The sequence below is a fragment of the Panicum virgatum genome, chromosome 5K (assembly GCF_016808335.1).
Source record: "Panicum virgatum strain AP13 chromosome 5K, P.virgatum_v5, whole genome shotgun sequence".
In the NCBI taxonomy this organism is placed as follows: domain Eukaryota; kingdom Viridiplantae; phylum Streptophyta; class Magnoliopsida; order Poales; family Poaceae; genus Panicum; species Panicum virgatum.
This window is the reverse complement of record NC_053140.1, coordinates 9,366,287-9,386,147: the sequence shown is the minus strand read 5'-3', so window position 1 is coordinate 9,386,147 and position 19,861 is coordinate 9,366,287. Positions and strand designations below refer to the sequence as shown.

At 45.4% G+C, this 19,861-nt stretch overlaps 3 protein-coding genes across 8 annotated transcripts; 1 reads left to right on the top strand and 2 right to left on the bottom strand.

Annotated features, from left to right (window-relative positions):
• The first annotated feature begins 286 nt into the window (after window positions 1-286).
• On the top strand, window positions 287-3,072 carry LOC120706163 (fruit protein pKIWI502-like). Its single transcript, XM_039990741.1, has 5 exons — window positions 287-956; window positions 1,697-1,796; window positions 1,876-1,971; window positions 2,055-2,135; window positions 2,572-3,072. Exons 1-5 carry the CDS (start codon window positions 448-450, stop codon window positions 2,632-2,634), a joined length of 849 nt encoding a protein of 282 aa, XP_039846675.1. The 5' UTR covers window positions 287-447; the 3' UTR covers window positions 2,635-3,072.
• A 46-nt stretch (window positions 3,073-3,118) lies between these two features.
• Window positions 3,119-5,599, bottom strand: LOC120706164 (CAX-interacting protein 4). Of its 4 annotated transcripts, none has more exons than XM_039990742.1 (3): window positions 5,447-5,599; window positions 4,896-4,966; window positions 3,119-4,264 (listed from the first exon to the last, which is right to left on the bottom strand). In XM_039990742.1, exon 3 carries the CDS (start codon window positions 4,203-4,205, stop codon window positions 3,384-3,386), a length of 822 nt encoding a protein of 273 aa, XP_039846676.1. In that variant the 5' UTR covers window positions 4,206-4,264; window positions 4,896-4,966; window positions 5,447-5,599; the 3' UTR covers window positions 3,119-3,383. The 4 variants fall into 4 exon arrangements, with proteins under 4 accessions (XP_039846676.1, XP_039846678.1, XP_039846680.1 ...); XM_039990744.1 differs by having other exon boundaries at window positions 3,119-4,230; XM_039990746.1 differs by lacking the exon at window positions 5,447-5,599 and adding an exon at window positions 5,083-5,428 and having other exon boundaries at window positions 3,119-4,230.
• A 1,012-nt stretch (window positions 5,600-6,611) lies between these two features.
• Window positions 6,612-18,031, bottom strand: LOC120706161. 3 transcript variants are annotated; one of them, XR_005688214.1, is made up of 11 exons: window positions 17,663-18,031; window positions 17,015-17,075; window positions 10,069-11,131; window positions 9,742-9,983; window positions 9,577-9,656; window positions 9,227-9,355; window positions 9,038-9,133; window positions 7,644-8,409; window positions 7,175-7,576; window positions 6,742-7,075; window positions 6,612-6,691 (listed from the first exon to the last, which is right to left on the bottom strand). XR_005688214.1 is itself a non-coding variant. In XM_039990740.1 (9 exons), the coding sequence occupies exons 2-9, from the start codon at window positions 11,019-11,021 to the stop codon at window positions 6,927-6,929; spliced, it is 2,817 nt and encodes a 938-aa protein (XP_039846674.1). In that variant the 5' UTR covers window positions 11,022-11,131; window positions 17,663-18,031; the 3' UTR covers window positions 6,737-6,926. The 3 variants fall into 3 exon arrangements, 1 of the variants encoding a protein (XP_039846674.1); XR_005688213.1 differs by lacking the exon at window positions 17,015-17,075; XM_039990740.1 differs by lacking the exons at window positions 6,612-6,691; window positions 17,015-17,075 and having other exon boundaries at window positions 6,737-7,075.
• Between the last annotated feature and the right edge of the window lie 1,830 nt (window positions 18,032-19,861).

The window sequence follows — 19,861 nt, the reverse complement described above, 5'->3', positions numbered from 1 at the left end:
AGTACAAAAGAGGGTTGGAGGGTTCATTTAGACTAAAATATGTTATACAAACATTTATTTAGTATACTTTGCGGGCATTTGAATTTAAACCAAAAAAGAAAAAAAATTGAATTTGATCGGTTACCAGTCAAACCGGCCGGTATACCGGTACGAACCGGTTGAACTGCGCCATTTGAATTCAAATTTGAATTTAACCGGTTTCTACCGGTAACCGGTCCGGTAAACCGGAACCGGAGGCCGGCGATTACTGGTAACCGGTCGGATATTTTAACGCTGGTTTTGACATCGGAAAGGAGAGATCAAAGGCGGACACCTCGTTTGGTAATAGCCCTCTACAACTTTCCAACCTCGCGGGAGCCCAGCGAGATCCGTGCCCTGCCGCCGGCACCTTCCCCTTCCCTCGCTCCTGGCCAGCGGATCGCCGACCACCCCCCACGAGCGCCCTCCATGCTTCTACGCTCCGCGCCGCGCCGCCTCCAACTCCTCCGCCCGCACCACCTCCGCCCCCTCTCCGCCGCGGCGCTTGCCTCCGCCGCGCCGGCCCCGGCCCCGGCCCCGCCCCAGGCCCCCACCGAGTGGGCCGAGGCGCCGCTCGCCGCCGTCCGCAAGGCCACCGCCGACGCCTCGCTGTACCACGTCTCCCTCGACCTCTCCGCGCACGGGGACCTCCTCGCCTCCCACGCCGCCGCCGGCCAGTTCCTCCCCTTCCGCCTCCCCTCCACGCCCTACCCCATCTTCCTCGCCATCGCGTCCCCGCCTCCGCCGCCCGGGTCCTCCGCCGCCGCCTTCGACTTCCTCGTCAAGCGCCTCCCGGGCACCCCCTCCGCGCGGCTCTGCGACCTCCGCCCCGGCGACCTCGTCCACGTCGGCGCCAGCGTCGTCGGCCGCGGGTTTGAGGTTGCCAGGGTAGCCGACGCCCGTGATGTTCTTGTCTTCGCCACCGGATCCGGGATCAGGTGCCTTCCCCTGTGCTTCTAGACTAGCATTCATTCCATATGTTTGCTTCTGCTCCTCACTGCATGATACACAATTGGTCAATTTTAGGTCTCATAGTCCGGAGCCCAATGCAATTGTCATTGTGGCGGAAAAAAACAGCAATTTTATCACTGTGCTAATCATCTTATGGTACATCTTTGCTGATTGTTTGAGCTATTTCTGGAATTACTTCAGACTAGAATCTTGAGCCATAAGTTTCTAACATTATTGCTTCCTAACCAACTGTTAATGCTCTTCTGATATAATAAATACTTGTGCACCCCTACTGGAAGAGAAACATGAAATGACATAAACTGTATGACATTTACCTAGTTTTTTCCTTCTTCAGATAAGTTATTCAATTCTTGCAAAATGTCTGTTTAGTGTTGCTGCATGCCATATGCCAAGTAATTTATCCACAATGTCCAGCTCTCTATTGTATTGATTTATCACATCAGTTTAATGTGCAATATCATTCACATGAATAACTCTGTATATTTGCCTGATTTGTTCGTTCGGTTGCAACATCATTGCACCTAAGAAGCCATCTTCTAGATAAGCCATATTTATTTTATGAGAGCACAGATACACGGATGACGGGTGTCCTTAGAAGACGCTATCCATTGTACACCTTCGCACAAAGTGCACTTTAGAAGACACCCATATGTACTTATGTTGGAATGTATAATCATAGTCTCTCCGTCACATTTGTTGGTTGCAGTCCTATTCGGTCACTTATTGAGTCCGGCTTTGTTGAAAACAATAAAACTGGCATAAGCCTCTTTTATGGGGTTAGAAATCTTCAAAGGATGGCATATCAGGTAGGTTTATGTCAGCTTAGTTTTACAATTTGTATTGTTATATTCTGTGTGTAATGGCTGTTGACTCTGCTTCTGACAGGAGAGGTTCGATGATTGGGAAGCCAAAGGAGTTAAAATTGTACCTGTCCTCTCAAGACCAGACGGTCAATGGACAGGCGAGCGAGGTTATGTCCAGGTGCTGTTATCTTTTGACTCCTGGGTTATTCCTAGTTCGTCATTATTTCTTGTGCTTAGAGAAGTTTTTTTTGCATCTTGTAGAATGTTTTCTCAAGGATGAAGAATATTTTAAACCCTTCATCAGTGGGAGCAATTTTGTGTGGACATAAACAAATGACTGAGGTATTGTCATCCAGACTTGTTTTTCCTGATATTTATCTTAGAACTTGAAATTAATTATTGGGCAACAATTTGCCAGCACCTTCTACATTCAACACCTATTTTTTTAGCAATGTATCACAATGTTCTCTCTACTTCAACATGTTTCTCTTTTTTGGACATGCAAACATCAGAAATGTTCTAACAATAGAGATCAGCCTTGACATGTAATACAGGCTTATTATTGAAAGCTTAGAATTATCATCTACTTTAAGTTATTGTGCAGTTCATTAGTAATTGCATTTACTTCATATGAAAATCATCAAGTTGCATAACCTTGTCATTTGTATGTTGTTCATGCTTGCTTGATCTATAGTTCATATTGCATGTTTTGAGGTAGATCACACTGATTAAAAGAGCAAGTTTTGCATACACCTTCTAATATATTTGCATGATGCAGGAAATTACGAGAATTCTTGTTGCCGACGGTTTGTCAAAAGATAGAATCCTTACTAACTTCTGACCGCCAGTAGGATACAGTTCCAGCCATTTTGGATGTTGTACCATTTTTGTACTACGATCGAGCAGTTATTCTTACAGCAAGGGCGACTGGAAATCGCAACAGGAAGACAGTTGCGTGCTTACAAATAATGCTCTGATTGCTGAGTGCCTGATGTAAATCTCAACAGCCACTGGGCATATATACCAAAGGCCCTAGTTAAGAAAATGTTTTGTAGCATCTGAGATAACTCCTCTTAAACAGAAAGCCCCATTTTGGAGAAAATAAAGGGTGCATAGATAGTAGGATTATTTTCAGTTAGTATACTGTAAAATATGTGCGCTGCACATGCCTTTTGCAGCACTAAGATTTTGGTGCATATTGTCAAAAAAGAGTTGAATGGATGATGTGTATGGATGCATGTTGTTTAATTGAGATGTGTTCTCATGCGTGTTCAAGTAATTTCTGTTCCAGCCGTATTTCTTTGTGGCGTCTCAACTGAAGAATAAAAAGTGCGATGCATTTCTCCGTTCAGACTCTTTTATGAGCCGGGCAACCAGCCAGAAGCTCATAAAATGTTGATAATCATGCAGTCATTATTAACATCTAGTGCAACCAAACCATCAGAGCAACATAGCTCGTAAAATGAAATGATAAAAGTATCTTCTAAGGTTTAATTGCCAAAACAAACAAATGTTATCAATACAACAAAGTTGAGTTGTGTTAACAGGATCACTCATGAAAATTCAATCTTCCCGGCCTCTGGAGGATCTTCAGTCTGCACTATCACCTTCAAGGGCTTTCTGGTCGTCTTTCAGTTGTAGCCTCTTGTCTGGTTCTGCAGAACTACTACGGCGTTCATGATGGTGGTGCCGGTGGTGCCGGTTGTGGTGGTGTCCATTCTTGTGAGACCTTTTGCCATTTCCCATCTTCTCTGATCCATCAGCAGCTCTGTCATTGGGTGACTCATCCAAGGAGCGGCTCCTGTGGCGCTTATGGTTGGAATCTGATGGTGCGTCTTCATCACTAGATCTCAGACGCTTCCTGTGTCTCGACCTGACCTTGCCCTCAGAATCAGAGTCATCATCTGATGATTGATGACGGTGTCTGTGGCGTCTAGAGTTGTCCTTCTTGGTCGACCTCCGCTCTTCCTCATCACTGCTATAGTCTTCAGAATCTGACCTTGATGAATGTCTATGGTGCCTTCTTCTATGTGAGTGCTTCTTCCTTCTACGTTCATCTTCAGACCCACTCTCGTATTCACTGTCGCTCTCATCACTTGAGTCTAAGCTCCTCCTTTTGGACCTTCGCTTGCGCCTTCTTGCATCATCAGAATCAGAGTGACCATGTTTCTTGTGCCTTCTGCGGTCCTTCCTCTTCCTGAGTTTCCGATCAACATCACTATCAGAGTCTGAGGAAGAATCTCCTCTCTTCCTCTGCTTTCTTGACTTAAACTTCTTCGCCTTGGCTTCTGCATCAGCCTCTGCCTTAGCTGCTGCTTCAAGCTTCTGCTCCCATTTCAATGGGGCTTCTTTCTTCTCCATGATCCTCTTTTTCTTCTCTTCAACCAGCTGCAGGAACTTCTTTGCGTCCATCCCAAAAAATCAGATAACACTAAACCTGTTGGGACGTGAAATGATGCAAGGAAGTGCATCTCATAGAAGAGAGACAAAAACACTGTTAGTTTTTTGAACTTACAAAAAAACATATAGAACACTAGTAGAGAAGTAAATCTAATTAGAAATAGAATGAAAGCTTTGGACATCTCAAAACCAACTAGAATAAATTTACATCTACAGTCATAACGCAACATAGTGAATGTACCTAACAACAAAACACAAATTAATTGGAGGCCATTCCAGTTAATTTAAGCTTCAGACATAATCACATAACCAACATATTCTCAAATTAGACTCATGCAGTTCACTTCGTGTTCAAGTCAAGAGGAGATCCCCTCGAACAGCCTGTTCTAATAGGGAAGTCCTATATCTTAAAATTAAACATTCTATGGGCAGCAACGAATCAATTATGTTCAACATTACAGGGCTCCTATCAGAGCTTATTAAACTATGTTTAACTGAACAAGGAGGGCAACTTGAATTAGTTTTAGCTCCCAAATTCTTATTTCGGAATGAGTACATATGCAAGCTTGGAACCAAGTGCTAGTTAGAAGTTTAAAACCACACCGCACAATGGCACAAGAATGAAGGTTAACAGTAGAAGAAACTAAGGATAATTGCAGTTTACACTAAGAATACAATGTGCATGATTATAAACTTTCTTACCTTGTCGTCCAAATTCCAAGTCCAGAGAAGGCCCTTCCCTTTTCTTTTGCTTATTATAAACCACAATTCACCTGCCACGACAAAAAAAGAACAGTTGATAAATACAAATCCGATAAAAATGCAGCTTTCAAGTGACATTCTCGACTACGACAGGAACACATCCGCACAGAAAGGCAACGGGTAGTACCCCAACTCCAGCCGCATCCAATTCCGATTTCCAGTACCAGTGCATCTCACAACGTGTGGTCGCAAAACTTCGCACCGGTACCCACAAGAATTATCGAAAACGAGACAGATCTGTACCGCAACGAAACCCTAACCAGCAGATAACCACCTGGGCCGCGACCAAACCCTAGCTTCGCCCTACGAAATTCAACCCATGGAACTTCTAGATCCGGCTCAGGTCAACCCGATTTGTCCGCCGCAACAAGAGATCTGAGCCTAATCGCCCAACCATCACACCACGGTCTTCGAACTTCAAAAGAAAAAAAAAAGGAGAGAGTAGGCAGACGAACGAGCCAGGGGTTGGGGAAAGAGCGGACAAAACTCACCGGAAAGGGGAAGCGCAGGCTGCGGCGAGGCTACTGCTATCAAGCGCGCGTGCAGGCCGTCGCCGCCCCGAGTTGAGGTGCCGGGGAGGAGGGGAAACCTGCCGTGGACCGAAGCCCACCCGTTTTATATATAAGCTAAACGCCCTCTCTCAACGGTTTTCCGCAGGGATGGATCTGACGAGTGGGTCCCGAGGGCTTTGCATTGGCGCCGACACGGCACCGCCAGGTTCTCCGTCCTCGAAGCTTCCACAGTTCCACGTGAGTTGAGGTCGGCGCGGACGTCGTGAAGTGCAGTGTGTAGCCAAAACTAACTGTATGATCATTGATAAATCTTCGTAGTAACTTATTATGGTGGGCATATCGGCGAGGTTCCAAAGATCAAGGTCGATGGATACTTATGTTTTTCTTTTTATATATAATGGAGCACACAATATTCTTTATCATGGTAAAATGGTTACTTGTAGATTAATAAAGAATCATTTCTTTAGCAACTACTTCTTCACAACAAATTACAAGATGTTTTGGGTTTTCTACATAATTTTTTTATTTATCTAGGTACATATTCCCTCTGTCCCAGAATATAGCTACGTTTAGATTTTTTTAAAAAGTTATATTTTTTTAATTCTAACCAACAATATCTCTAAAATAAATATTTCAAATAGAAAAGGTTACATGTATAATAGTTGGTTTAACCACAAATCTACTAACAAAAATTTGTATGTCATTAGTCTTTATAATTAGTTTGCTATTTGTAGTTAAAGATATTTGACAAAAATTCTAAATGTAGCTGTATTCTAGGACAGAGGTAGTAAATATTATGTATCTATAAAAGCTAAAAGTACCTACTAGAACGGAAGAAGTAGCGTGTGGTCGTACGATATAAAATTGTCTCCTTTGATCTTTTAGAAAAAGAGTTATTACTTTTTTTAGAAAATAACAAGGATAGAAGCAACCTTAAAAAACATATAGACAACCTTCACTAGATTATGGATAGGCACTGTGTTCGGATTTGCCCTTTGGTTCAACCGTGCATTTGGCCGTGCAGCAACCTGAGTCCGGATCGGTACGCGGCCAAAATCCGCTGCACGGCCGTGACGACTGACGAATGCTCACGACACCGCGCGCCGTGCTGAGCTGCTCTCCGTCACCAGCGGCGCCAAGCGTCGGATGCAACTGCAATGCGATAGCATCGTCCAGTTTATTACATTTTCTATTTTATTACATTTCCTGCACGTGATCGACCGTGAGAAGAACCAGGCCACCAGCAATTTACCACAACCCCCAACAAGAACCAGATTAACAGTATACTACCACGGATCAAACAGGGTTTTATGTTCAGAGTCGACGGTGTGATTCCTGTCCTAGGAGATAAAACTACTCCATACATTCCCACCGGTCTGCACCAGAGTTACATCACATGTACGGAACAAGGATCTGATCCGACGCGATTTTGACACTGCCAATGATGCTGCTGCAGCTCTTAATGACCACCCTTCTCTCGCAGAGTTGACAGGGCGACAAGGGCATTGGCTGCTCCAGTAACATGGCTGCTAGCATCAAGGCTCGGCCCAGACGGTTTATTCTCGGCGGCGGGTACTGCAGCCTGCTCTTTTTTCGGCTCCCCTGTTACTGCAGTCACCACCCAAGCATTAGCTTTAGTGAACGCAAAAAACGAAATACTAAGTGCTAGTAACTGTTTATTCCAGAAAGAGTTTTCAGGCACCATACTTGGTTTGGGGACTCTAAAGACCTTAGTGCCCACATCCTGGCCTTTGGAGTGACTGCTTTCTAGCAGTGTATCAGCTAGCTGCTTTGGCGTTTTACTTGATGCTGTACCATCATGGCCTTTTGGCGTGATACTCAGTGCTAGAGAATCATGGCCCTTAGTGCTCGTATCGGCTGTGGCAGATTCATGACACTTTGACACTTTACTTGATGCTGGAACACCATTTCCTTTTGGCGTGATACCCAGTGCTTGAGAATCATGGCCCTTTGTGCTCGTATCAGCTACAGGGGATTCATGGCGCTTTGGTGCTCGACTTAATGCTGGGCCACCATTGCCTTTTGGCGTGATACTCAATGTCAGAGAATCACGGCCCTCGGTGCTAATTGATGATGATTTTCCACGGCCTGCACAGAAATGGCAACCTTAATATCCATATTTGGTAGGCAACATCCATCTTGAAGAGTGGCTCACCTGGCATGTGATCTGGAGGTATGGCAACCGATGTTAAACTGTCCTGGAGTTTTACTAAATGAGGTGCTGGTCGTGATGCAATACCCAGTGAAAGGAATTCCTGGCCTTCAGGTGTCATTCTTGGTGCAGAATTCAGACGTTTCACGCCTGTACTTTTAGAATTCCCAAGTGCCAAGCTTGGTACAACAGATTCATAGCCCTTAGAAATAAGACCTGGAGCAGAAACTCCATGGGGTTTGGAAGCATTATTTTGTGCTAGAGAAGCATAACCAGAATGCCCTGCGATTGATGTAGCAGATTTGCAAACTTCTTGACCAGGTGATGCAGAGTTTCCAGAAATTGTCCTCAAAAGGCCATTGTGAACTATAGGTGCCATTCTTCCCATGGAAGAACCTTGGTTTTTGGCACACAGGGTTGACGAGGTCCCAGGTGGCATGATTTGCATATGAGAATCTCTGCCTTTGGGTTCCACACTTGTAGAACTCCCGCATATGACACTGACAGAATTAGATGTTTCTGGCACACCACTAGCTGCCAGGCATTCATGGCCTTTGGGCACCATATCTGTTGCAAGGGCATCGCATCCTTTGTTGCTAACAACTGTGGCGTGTTCAGCCACAGCATTTGGTGCATGTGAATCACCATGGTCAACATTAAGAGTTATTGAACAATTCCCACCTGCCTTATCCAAGGATAGTTGTTCTTGTGCTGCCATTACGGGATGACTAGACACCGCTTCAACAGAAGGCTTGTACCATAATGATGGCTGCAATAGAAGCCAACAACAAAGTAATGCCAAAACATCCCAGCAAGAAAAAAGGTGCTACACATTACTTATTTAGAAACCTTAGTCACATGACTAAGGAGAAAATATTACAATGTTTCCATGTGCACATTACCACTAGTGCTCAAGAGGCATGAAGCTCCATAATATTTACTATCAAATTTCCTTACCATGCATCATCAAACAATACAACTATCAGAAATGTTGAAAGTACAAGATACTAAATACAACTATCAGAAATGTTGAAAGTATAAGATACTAAGCACAGAACAGCCTTATCATGCCTAATTTGACAAGTAACAGTTGCATATCCATAATATTCATGAAGCATAAATAAAATGATTGTGTGTTTGGAAACTGAAAAGAAGCCTTCTTTTATGCAAGCCAGATTCATGCCCTTGCATGCCGTATCATCAGAGTTGATTTTATGTTATATACAAAATGCACATTGAGTATAACAACCTCAAAACTCAAAAGATGTGAATTTGCAAGCATAACATGTCACTAAATCCTTCTATAAAAGCTTGAAACTGCAAGGGGAAGAACAAGCACAAGTCTTGAAAGATCCCTCAGTTTAGACATGAAAGACGAAAATGCATACTAAACTTACACAGTAATGAAGTTTCTTCAAGGCCTCCAAAAGTATTTTTTCTCCAACAATTATTATCATTTTCTTCACCATTTCTTCGCGAGAAATTATGCTCTCCTGTCAAGTGAAAAGTTGACATGTTTCAGCTTCCACCATACAGACCATAATCAATACCAAGAGGTATAACAGAACTACTCAAGCCAATAGTACCTTCAGCTCCTCATAATGATGGAAGAGAAGCTCCTTTGCTACAGATGATAAATTGTCCTGAATCACTCCAAACAAAACTCTGAATGATATCCATGGGGAAGTTGGTCCTTCACCCGTTTCACACGTTACCTGTGGACAGATTGATTGGCTGGATAAGTGGAATACTACTGTACACCAAAGCTAAAATTAGTCGACATTGCAAGACGCAGAGAGGGGGAATCCATAGGCATCAGAGTTGGACGTCAACAAGAACAAGCTTCTGTTGGTCCCACTGTGATCAGCAGATATGCATTTAACAGGAAAACCAGTGTGCCAATGGTAAACAAGTAACAAGAATCAGGTTGCCTCACAGGTTGAAGGGTAGAAATATCCATTGCAACTTCCTTCGGTGATGGGTGAAACCATAAACCCTTCAAGTCAAGCAAATAATCTGAAAATAAATACACCAAAAATAATATTCACTCCACTTAGTAATATCACGTCATATAGGTGTTAACTCTTAGTAATCATCTTACGTCGAACTTTTGAGACAAGCTTGAAACTAACAAGATATTCTAAACGGATGTGAGTGCTTAGATGTGATGGCCACATCACAAAACACTTTGGGTTTGAACAATCATCAACACCAGAATCATATATCTCACTGCTTGGAAAAGATTCTTGTGATCCAGGTTCAACTGCTTCCATGTTGCCCAGTATCATACGGCACAGCAACATATACTGTACACCTTTTTCGTCAACATCACAAAGACCAACACTGAAATACATTAAACCGTGATGTTAATAGCAATAATTAAAAGGTACGATATGGTAGTCACAAAAACAGAGTTAAGAAAACACACCTGGTAAAGGCTCGGTTTTCTGGTGAAAGATATACACCAGCACTCAAACCTGCTTTCTCAACAGGATTTGCAGTGGTACCCAAACCATTAATGAGAATCCTAACTATGTCATTCTTCCTTGAGCCTAGCCATCCATACCTTACGTTTGCATCACCACGTGCTTCTTTAGTTGCCTTCATCTGTCTTTCAAAAGCTTCAAATCTACACTGAGAAGTGATATCGTTCGGAGAGTAGCGGTGGATATGAAGAATGTTACTTGGTGTTGCAAATGGACCCATACCAGAGAGAAAAAGATCCTGGACAAATAGAAAGCTTTCACTTCCTCTTTCCACAGATGTGATCTTCTTGCGCAATATGTCTACAGTCGAAGGCTTTTCAGGAACTGGAGGGCTAGATTCAAGAACAACTTGCTTGACCACTTCAGGTGGAGAATTCGCAACCTTGTCTACCATTATTCCCTGTGCAGTGCTGTCAGCATTACCAGAATTCCCTTTGGCCAATTCATCACTTTCCTCATCAAAGAACAGAGAAGGAAAAAAACGCTTGCCAGTGTCATCAAACCACGCAACAGACCTCTGCTTTCTGGTTTTTAGGTTGACCAGGGTCATTGACAAGAAATCAACAAGAATGGGCTCATCGTCCATCACAGACACAACACTCGATTTATTGCCTCTGAATTCTTCAATGAGAGACTTCATTATTTGCTCAGGAAAATTGTGCCAAGAACCTTGTTTGTAGTACATGATACGGCTAGGCGCTCCACTCTTTAGGAAATTGACACAATCATTGGCAAGGTTAGGTCGGGTGCAACAACAGTTGCAACGTTTAGCAGATGAATCAAATGAGGGTGCATTCTCAGATTTGACACGGCGAGATTTGCAGTCTTTTGACAGGCAGTCATCAACAAGCTTTCGCTTCAAGCATACAGAATTGGATTCTTGTGGTGACGCCATGAGAAAGCTTGTTTCTATCTCCGAACAAATATAAAAAAGAAAGCTAACTCTAATATGTATACAATTACAGTCCTCCCTTCATATTGACATCTCAATCGTAGAAAATGGCCCTGTATAAGATAATGAATGAATGTTGCTCAAATAGAAAACACAGTTCAAGAATTCATGATAGAAAGTTAGTGATGATAGTATAGAAGCAGAATGCTTACTAATGCTTACTTCATTGCTAGCCCAAAGAGGCATATTTATACTGGTACAAGTCGGTAGACTTACTACTTGCCTGAAGTGGTAAAATCTAAGTTGACTACTGCTACTTCTGCTGTGTACAGCAGATATACTTGCTAGTTAAGGAAACTACATGTCACTGCTGACCTCATATACTAATATAGGTCATGGGTGACATCACAGGATTATATGTGCAGCTTATACAATGCTGCTAGCTTTAGAGAGTGCCTTAAGCTAAGACTTACTCATCAATCACCCCCTAAGTATTGGCTTCTTCTAGTTTTGCAATCTTGATCATGCCAATTTTGTTGCGCAGCTCTTCTAATTGGATCCTTCCCAATGCCTTGGTTAGGATGTCAGCTAGCTGATCTTTAGTGTTGATGTAGCTCACCCTTGTCTTCCCTTGATCAACACAGTCCCTGATGAAGTGGTATCTTGTGTCGATGTGTTTGCTGCGCTCATGGAAGACAGGATTCTTGCACAGCTCGATTGCTGCTTTGTTGTCCATCCTTAGCTCAAAGGGAGCAGGTTCTTCATCTTGGAGCTCCCCAAGCAGCCTTGACAGCCAAATGCCTTGGCAGACAGCAGATGTGGCTGCAATGTACTCTGCCTCACATGAGGAGAGTGCCACAACTCGCTGTTTCAGCGAGTACCAGCTGATAGGACAGCTGCCGAGGAAGAAGATGCAGCCACTCGTGCTCTTGCGAGTGTCAATGTCACCAGCCATATCACTATCAGTGTAGCCGACCAGCTTCATGTTCTTCTTTCTTCTTCCTTCTTGTACTGGAGCCCATAGGACAGAGTTCCTGCTAGGTAGCGCAGAATGCGCTTTACAGCAGCAAGGTGCTCTGCTGTTGGGGCTTCCATGAAGCGACTGACATAGCCCACAGCAAAGCTGATGTCAGGTCGAGTGTGTGTGAGGTAGCGCAGGCTCCCCACAATGCTTCTATACAAGGTTGCATCTGCTGCAGGTGCTGAGCTAACCTTGCTCAGCTTGAACCGTGGCTCCATGGGCACTATGCAGGGATTGCAGCCTTGCATTCCACCAGCAGTGAGGATCTTGGCAGCATAGGCAGACTGAGATAGGGTGATCTTGTCCTTCTCCTGTTTCACTTCAATGCCAAGGTAGAAGGAGAGCAGTCCCAAGTCACTCATCTTGAATTTTGCCTTCATCTCTGCCTTGAATCTTTCAATCTCCTTTGGATTGCTGCCGGTAATGATGAGATCATCCACATAGACCCCAATTAGGAGCCTTTGATCTCTGCAGCCACGTGTGTAGGGCTGGAAACAAGCCGAGCCGAGCTCGGCTCGGCTCGGTTCGGCTCGGCAAGTGAACGAGCCGAGCTCGGCTCGGCTCGCTATTTTTGCGAGCCAGAAAATCAGGCTCGGCTCGGTGGAGGCTCGCGAGCCGGCTCGCGAGCACACTAAACAATGTGAACTAAACTCAAAATAAATTAATTTACTTTTTTTTTGAATGATAACAATAATTATGTGGCATATATTTCTTATGTACATACAAATTGCTATGTTATGTGTATAAATATTAATTTATACCACTAATGATGAAGAATTAATTCATCAATCATTGTGAAATTATTCTTAAACTGTATTGGGTCGAGCTCGCGAGCCAGCTCGTGAGCCTGAAGGCTCCGGCTCGGCTCGGCTCGCTATTTTTGCGAGCCAAAAAATCTGGCTCGGCTCGGCTCGTTTGAGGCTCGCGAGCTGCTCCGAGCCGAGCCGAGCCGTTCCGAGCCCGAGCCGAGCTACGAGCCACGAGCTATTTTTCCAACCCTACACGTGTGTATATGCCATGTTCAGTGGCACACTGCTTGAAACCGAGTTCCAGCAGGCTGGCATCAAGTTTGATGTTCCATGCACATGGTGCTTGGTGTAGGCCATACAAGGCCTTGTCCAGCCGATAGACAAGGTGTTCCTTGCCTTTGATGGTGAAGCCCGGCGGCTGCTCGACATAGACCTCTTCTCGGAGCTCGCCATTGAGGAAAGCCGACTTGATGTCGAGGTGGTGGAGTGACCAGCCGGCGTGTGCAGCTGTAGCGACCAAGAGCCGAACAGACTCAAGTCGGGCTACCGGCGCAAACACTTCATCGAAGTCAATGCCGGCGCACTGCACATATCCCTTGGCGACGAGCCGGGCCTTGTGGCGAACAATGTTGCCAGCAGCGTCCTTCTTCACCTTGTAAACCCACCGGAGCCCAATTAGCCGATGTCCTGGTGGGAGTTCAACAAGCCGCCATGTCTTGTTCTCCTCGACTGCCCTGATTTCTTCATTCATTGCTTGCTGCCACTCCAACTTCTTCTCTGCTTCAGCAAAGGATGCAGGTTCCAGTGATGAAACCATGTGCAGCTCACCTTCAGCCAGCTCACGCTCCGCCATGCCGGGCAGTGGTGCGTCATCGCCGAGGACATTGTCCAGGCGGCGGAAGCGCACAGGCGTGTCGCTGTGCTCTGCATCAAGCTGGTCTTCAGCATCAGGTGGTGGTGTGGCGAATTCCACCGGAGCTTGTTCTGCAGTAGGTGCTGCAGATGGCGCTGGTGGTGGTGTATGAGCTGTTTGCTCTGCACCCCCATCAGTTGGAGTCGGTGATGCTGCTGCTATTGGTGTTGAAGCAGCAGGTGCTGGAGTATTATACAGCATGGTGGTTGACTCGACAGTGAACTCCTGGGTCCGCCACTCGCCATCTGCTGATTCTTCCACCTTGCTCCAGTCCCAGCCCCTCTTCTCGTCGAACACCACGTCTCTCGTGATGTGGACGCGCTGGGACACAGGGTCAAACACCCTGTATGCCTTGGTTCCAGCTTCGTAGCCGATGAAGACAACAGCAGTGCTGCGATCTTCCAGCTTGGACTGATGAGGCCGCGTCTTCTTCATGAACGCCAAGCACCCGAAGGTGCGGAGAAAGCTTACGGCCGGCTTCTTGCCGTACCATGCCTCATATGGCGTTTTGCCATTGAGCGCCTTGGTTGGCGCTCGGTTCAAGAGGAACACGGCTGTTGACACGGCTTCTCCCCAAAACTTGGCGGGCATGCTGCGTTGCTTGAGCAGGCTGCGCGCCGTCGCCATGACGGTCTGATTGCGCCGCTCCACAACGCCATTCTGCTGCGGCGAGGGATGCAAAAGCTCAAACGAGGGATGGCATGCATAATTGCATATTTGACTTGCATAAAAATCACAATAAGATTACTTGCATAAAAATCACAATAAGATTACTTGCAAACCAAGGAATATTTTCCACAATTACAAGTATCAATATCAGATATCTTGGCGCCTGTGTTTTCAAGGCGTCGCCTAGACGACAAGGCGCTGGTGGCTCGGCTCGCCTAAGGTGTCGCCTTAGTCCGCCTTAGCCCGCCTAGGCGATAAGGCGGTGGCGGCTCGCCGTACCTCGCCTTACCGCTTTAAAAGCATAGTTGGCGCATACTTTCTTCTGCAATATTTTAAGCAACAATAATTAAAGTTTTAAATTATATGCTGTGCAGTCCAATAACTACTCCTGAAGCAACAATTCATTCTCCCCCGGGTGTTCAACATAAGACGACAAGTAGTCAATACCAGCCATCCAATGACCAAATCCGCACTAATGATAGTGCAGCAATTATTGTCGACTCACTAAGTAGAGCACGTCACTAAGTGGAACACGTGAGCAGAATTGGAATGGATAGAAGTACATGCAGAAACGACAAAGTACAAGACGCTCAGCAGTAGAAACTAGAAAGAAACAAATACAGATTTTTTCTGGTTTAAATGTTTAATCATTGATTGATAATGATGAATAGATAGAATATTCATCTCTGCACGAACAAATCACACAAATTCTGAAGGGAATATCATCTCTACAAAATAGGAAAATAGAAATATAAATGAAGTTTAGTACTATTGATACGTTGTTGCTTGTGACAGGAGGGTAAAGCTTCCTCAGGTATGCTATATAAAAAATAAGTCCTGAACAAACTACATACCATTTTCAGTTTGACCAATGCTGTGTGAAATCTATACCTATTTCTAAAGCACGGAAGCAATCCTTCATACGTTCTGCCTTTGGTTCGTCCGTCTCGTGGTTCTGCCTTTAGTTCGTCCATTCCCGTGGGCACCGATAGGATCCCGCGAGCCATAAGGCAAATCGAGCCGGACTCGAACACCGCCCACATGGATATAAAACGAGTCCACGCTTCCCTACCTCGCCTTAATGAATCACCATCGCTGCCCATAGTAATCGCTGCCATCATCAATCGATGCCCTCTCCTTTAAGAAGTCGACGCTAAGCTCTAATTGAGGTGACGAAGCTTCCCATCCAGCCCCATCTTCTCTCTCGCTCTACTTCCACACGGCATAGACCAGCGACGAGCTCACCGGCCGCAACCGAAAAACAGTTTGATGCTGTCGGTGAGTGAGGATGCCGTCTTCGTGGAGGGATCAAGGTTTCAGGCTTTCAGCTCTACTCACCAAGGCAGTTGGCTAGAGACTAGAGAGGCGCCTCCTACTCCGGATCATGTCAAATAAAAAATGAGCTAACTAGCCTCCTCTGCGTCATCATCGATTCATTTGCTCATCAATCGCTACTCGCAAGCACCACCGCGATCTTTGCCGCCGTCATGCCGTGTCACTCCATGCCTAGATCCACGTGTGGCCTGCAAAGCTGTGCAAGCTGCCGGGCGCAACGCCATGCCCCTCGTTGCCACGTCATTCTCCTCTGCTGCGTGTGCCTCTTCACATCGTCCGCTAGAAAAAAGGAGACCAAAGAGAGAGGAAAGATCCAGATCAATACGAGAGAAATCACGCACGGGAGAAGCCTGTCAGAGTAATAGGAGAGATTTTTTCATTGGCATTTTTATAGCCCCAGCCTTTCCCAAAGATATTTTTCACATAAGATCCTTTCAGTAGGCAATAAGGATGTGAAATAAAATACAAAATTACAATGCAGTCATTCCGATAGGGTTATACTCTATACACAATGTATCTTTCTTAAAAAAGCTCAAAATAGCATACAAAGATTAAATTTGTGATTGATCCATGCGTATTTTTATATGTGCTTGGTTTAATCTAAAAGTCCTGCCAATAAGATAGCTTCTTATTTGTATTTTTCATCCATCGGTTCACGTATTGGGTCCCTAAATGGAATTTCCAAATAACTTTGCGACATGAATCTATTCACACTTTTGTGGTGCATCCTTGGGTATCTCATTTCATTATCACATCTAAATTTGAACTAGAACTGACACATATTTCTTGCAGATGGCTTCTTCGAACGGATATGAGAAACACACAGATCATAATACTATTTTTCAGATGTTTATTCCACCTATAAATGTTTATTCCACCTCATATTGCAACTAAAAATGAATAATACTATTTTTCAGATGACGACAACATTAGCAATGATAGTGGGCCCATGATATCCGGTGACCAACCATCACTCACAGATCCTAAAGAACGTAAGAGGAAGCGAGAAAGAGATTGGTATGCAAAACTATCTGACCATGAAACAAAAAGTTAATAGTATTATATAGGTATATTATATTATTACCCGTAGCAACACACGGGCACTATGCTAGTAATATCTAATGCGACTACTTGCAGCCCAAGAAAGCCTTTTTCCGTAGATTCATAGCAAGTTAACAACAATCATCCAGGTAATCAAATTTGGCATGCACTGATGATAATAGAATGTGTGCAAGCCACTCAGTCAGTGGAATGCGTGATACAAAGTAAAGCAGACAGAAATAACACAGTACAGGAAATTAAACATTACCAGATCGGGTGAATTGGAGAATAGAGTGATGGCATTCCAGCCTTTCTTCTCCTCTCAAGGCCTAAAAAAATATCAGGAGGGGGGGGGGGTCTATTTTCTGTTGATACCATGTTTAAGTGAACATATGCACACCCATGAACAGAAGTTTATTTTCAAAGCAATGTTTCAGTACTGCAAACATCCAAGCCCTAAGCTTAGCCCCATCGCCATACAAACAACTCTCGATATATGAAACTCTAAACGACATGCTATCTTCGACAGCCCAGTCTATTGACCCCGATAGACAAACCCAACAATCACCACCTTGTGCCCGTTCACAGGAATGCTAAGCTTGCAATTGAGCAGTCTCAATTAGAAACTCAACTAGGAGAGCCAGAACCAGCAAGATAATCCACATGTACAAGCAACCATAATTCCCTCCAACTAAATGTTTGCGCGAGAGAAGGAAGACTAAGTTAACTCGGAATCCAGCTCTACCACAGAAACAAGGGCAAAGAGAACTTGGCCGTGGAGCATATCCTTTCTATAGTAAACTTGCACAACAATTCACGACACTCTGCCACTCTACAATAGAATTTATGCATGGACCTCCGAAATCGCACGATAGAAGTAGGGAATGGATGCTGGAGCGGGATGTGGGGTGCTTACGAGAGGGAGTGAGCTGGGATTTCCCTAGATCCCCATTCTCGCAAGCTTCGGGGGCGAGGTAGAAGCGGGAGGAGGTCACGAGGGCTGGTGACTCCCTCTCTCACGCCCCCAGTGCTCTTCTACAGCCGAGCCGAGCCGAGGATGCTAGGGTTAGGGTAGCCTGCCGGTTCTCTAACCTGCGCAGCGAGCCGGCACGGCGCGCGGGAAGGCGAGGCGACCGGCTGCGGCGGGGCTCCGGCGGTGAGGTGATGTGATGTGGACGGTGTGGGGTCTGGATCGATAGGGACAGCGGCGAGATATGGTGGTGAGGTGGGTTTGGGTTTTCTGGCAGAGCCGCCGACGAGGTGGACGGGGAGGAGACGGTGGGGGCGGTGCCTGACGCTGAGCGTGACCGCCCCTTCAGCCTGCGCTAGCCGCCAAAGTGCCGTGGGCCGGATGGGCCGTGGGCCGGATGGGCCGTTCCTTCGTTAGTTGTTGGGCTGGGAGCGAATTCTCAGCCGTCAGCAAACTCATGTTTCCCTCTCAAACAAAAAAAAAAAGAAGCAAACTCATGTTTCATTAGGCGTCTCATTAGCGAGCTCCGGCCACCTGCAGCTGGCTAGAGTATGATATCCTGCCGTTTCGCTTTCGCGGCAAATCACACACCCTCGGAATGATCGAGGAACGATACAAGACGCCGCTCGGCCCGGCCTCGGCCGGCCGCGACATCTGTTGACGCGCTCTCGCCAAGTCGCCAGTCGCCACCACCCTCCTCTTCATCCCCGCAACAAAACCTCCCAGACCTCGCATCCATACCTTGGCTGGCAGAAACATCTCGAAGTACCCAGCAAAGCTATACTGGCTGACCAACCGCGGTGTCCCAGCGCGGAAGAGCGAGAGCACGTCCGTCCGCCGGCGAGGAGGAGTTCTTAGCTTGCCTCCTCTTGGGCACGGACAGCTGCTGCCATGGAGGTGGACGGGGCGCCGGACCTGACCGATTTCATGAACGACTGGTTCTTCGGCACGGTCGGCGCACGCCACAGCGGCGGCGGGTACTACCTGACCGGCGAGAGCAGCAAGAGGCCAGCATCGCCAGCGGGGAAGAATAAGCAGGGGAAGAGCGGCGGCGGGAGCGCCAGCAAGCAGACGCAGGATTGGCTGGAGGAGACGAAGAGGATGGTCGGGGCCGGATCGCCGGGGCGGATGGGCTCACCGTCCAGGCAGGTGCCCCGGTTCGCCGGCGGGTCCGGGACGACGGAGCCCTCGCCGACGCTCGACCGCCGGGACCCGATGTCGCGGTCCGCCAGAAGGTAAAAAAGGATTACATTACCGGCGATACAGCATTTATCAGTGAGCTCCGGTAATAATAATTAATTGAAAATCGGTGAAAAATCATTAAAACTGATCGGTAAAGAGACTCAAATTAAAAAAACGAAAATCAACAATTTATCGTCGATAATCGATGCAAACCGAACGATTTATCGCTTCGCCTACTGAAAATATGTTTTGGCAGTGGAAAAAATATAAAGGTTTGATAGCATTTAATTTTTTAGGTTATGTATTGTATTATATTAGATAAATTACACATATATGCACAATTTTGCACTTAAAGCCAATGACAATCTTCTCTCCATGTTCCCAAGCTAAGTCCTAATTACCAGGCATTCACCTGCAAGAGGGAAATCGAATCATGTCTGTGTCAAAATTATGCTACGAATAAATGATACTCACTCTTAATTTGTACCATTTAGGCATACAATATAAAGTAAAGGCATGCACCTTGTTTTCCTATTTAACATAGCATATTGTACAACAATAAACTTTTCTCCGGGGCTAATATATAAAACTGTAGCCTAGATTTTAGATCTGTGATACAACCAACCATCCAAGGAATATTGTATACCAATGTAATATATTTGGCCAAATCGGTGAGTAAAAATACAAAAGAAGCTGACCTGAATTGAAAATCATCCGATACAAATCGATAATCAACGATTTACCTCGATTATCGACGCCACGATCACAGCTCCCTCGCTCCCAGCTGCAGCATCATCGATAATCGCCGCATATATATCGATTATCGGCCTTAATCGCATGAAAAATATTTTTTCCCTAAGCAAACAATTGTTGCTTTCAACATGTGACAACACTCTGGAATCAAGAGAAGGTCTAGTTTTTTATAAAAATAAGTTCTCTACTTTTTATGAATTTTTTTAATTT

Excerpts from the sequence above, each read along its gene's own strand:
- LOC120706163 (XM_039990741.1), top strand. The coding sequence starts at position 448 with ATGCTTCTACGCTCCGCGCCGCGCCGCCTCCAACTCCTCCGCCCGCAC. Across the intron at positions 957-1,696 it reads GCCACCGGATCCGGGATCAG|TCCTATTCGGTCACTTATTG; the intron begins GTGCCTTCCCCT and ends TGTTGGTTGCAG. Across the intron at positions 1,972-2,054 it reads GCGAGCGAGGTTATGTCCAG|AATGTTTTCTCAAGGATGAA; the intron begins GTGCTGTTATCT and ends TGCATCTTGTAG.
- LOC120706164 (XM_039990742.1), bottom strand. The coding sequence starts at position 4,205 with ATGGACGCAAAGAAGTTCCTGCAGCTGGTTGAAGAGAAGAAAAAGAGG.
- LOC120706161 (XM_039990740.1), bottom strand. The coding sequence starts at position 11,021 with ATGGCGTCACCACAAGAATCCAATTCTGTATGCTTGAAGCGAAAGCTT. Across the intron at positions 8,410-9,037 it reads TGAAGAAACTTCATTACTGT|CCATCATTATGGTACAAGCC; the intron begins GTAAGTTTAGTA and ends CTTCTATTGCAG. Across the intron at positions 7,076-7,174 it reads CTTTAGAGTCCCCAAACCAA|TAACAGGGGAGCCGAAAAAA; the intron begins GTATGGTGCCTG and ends TGGTGACTGCAG.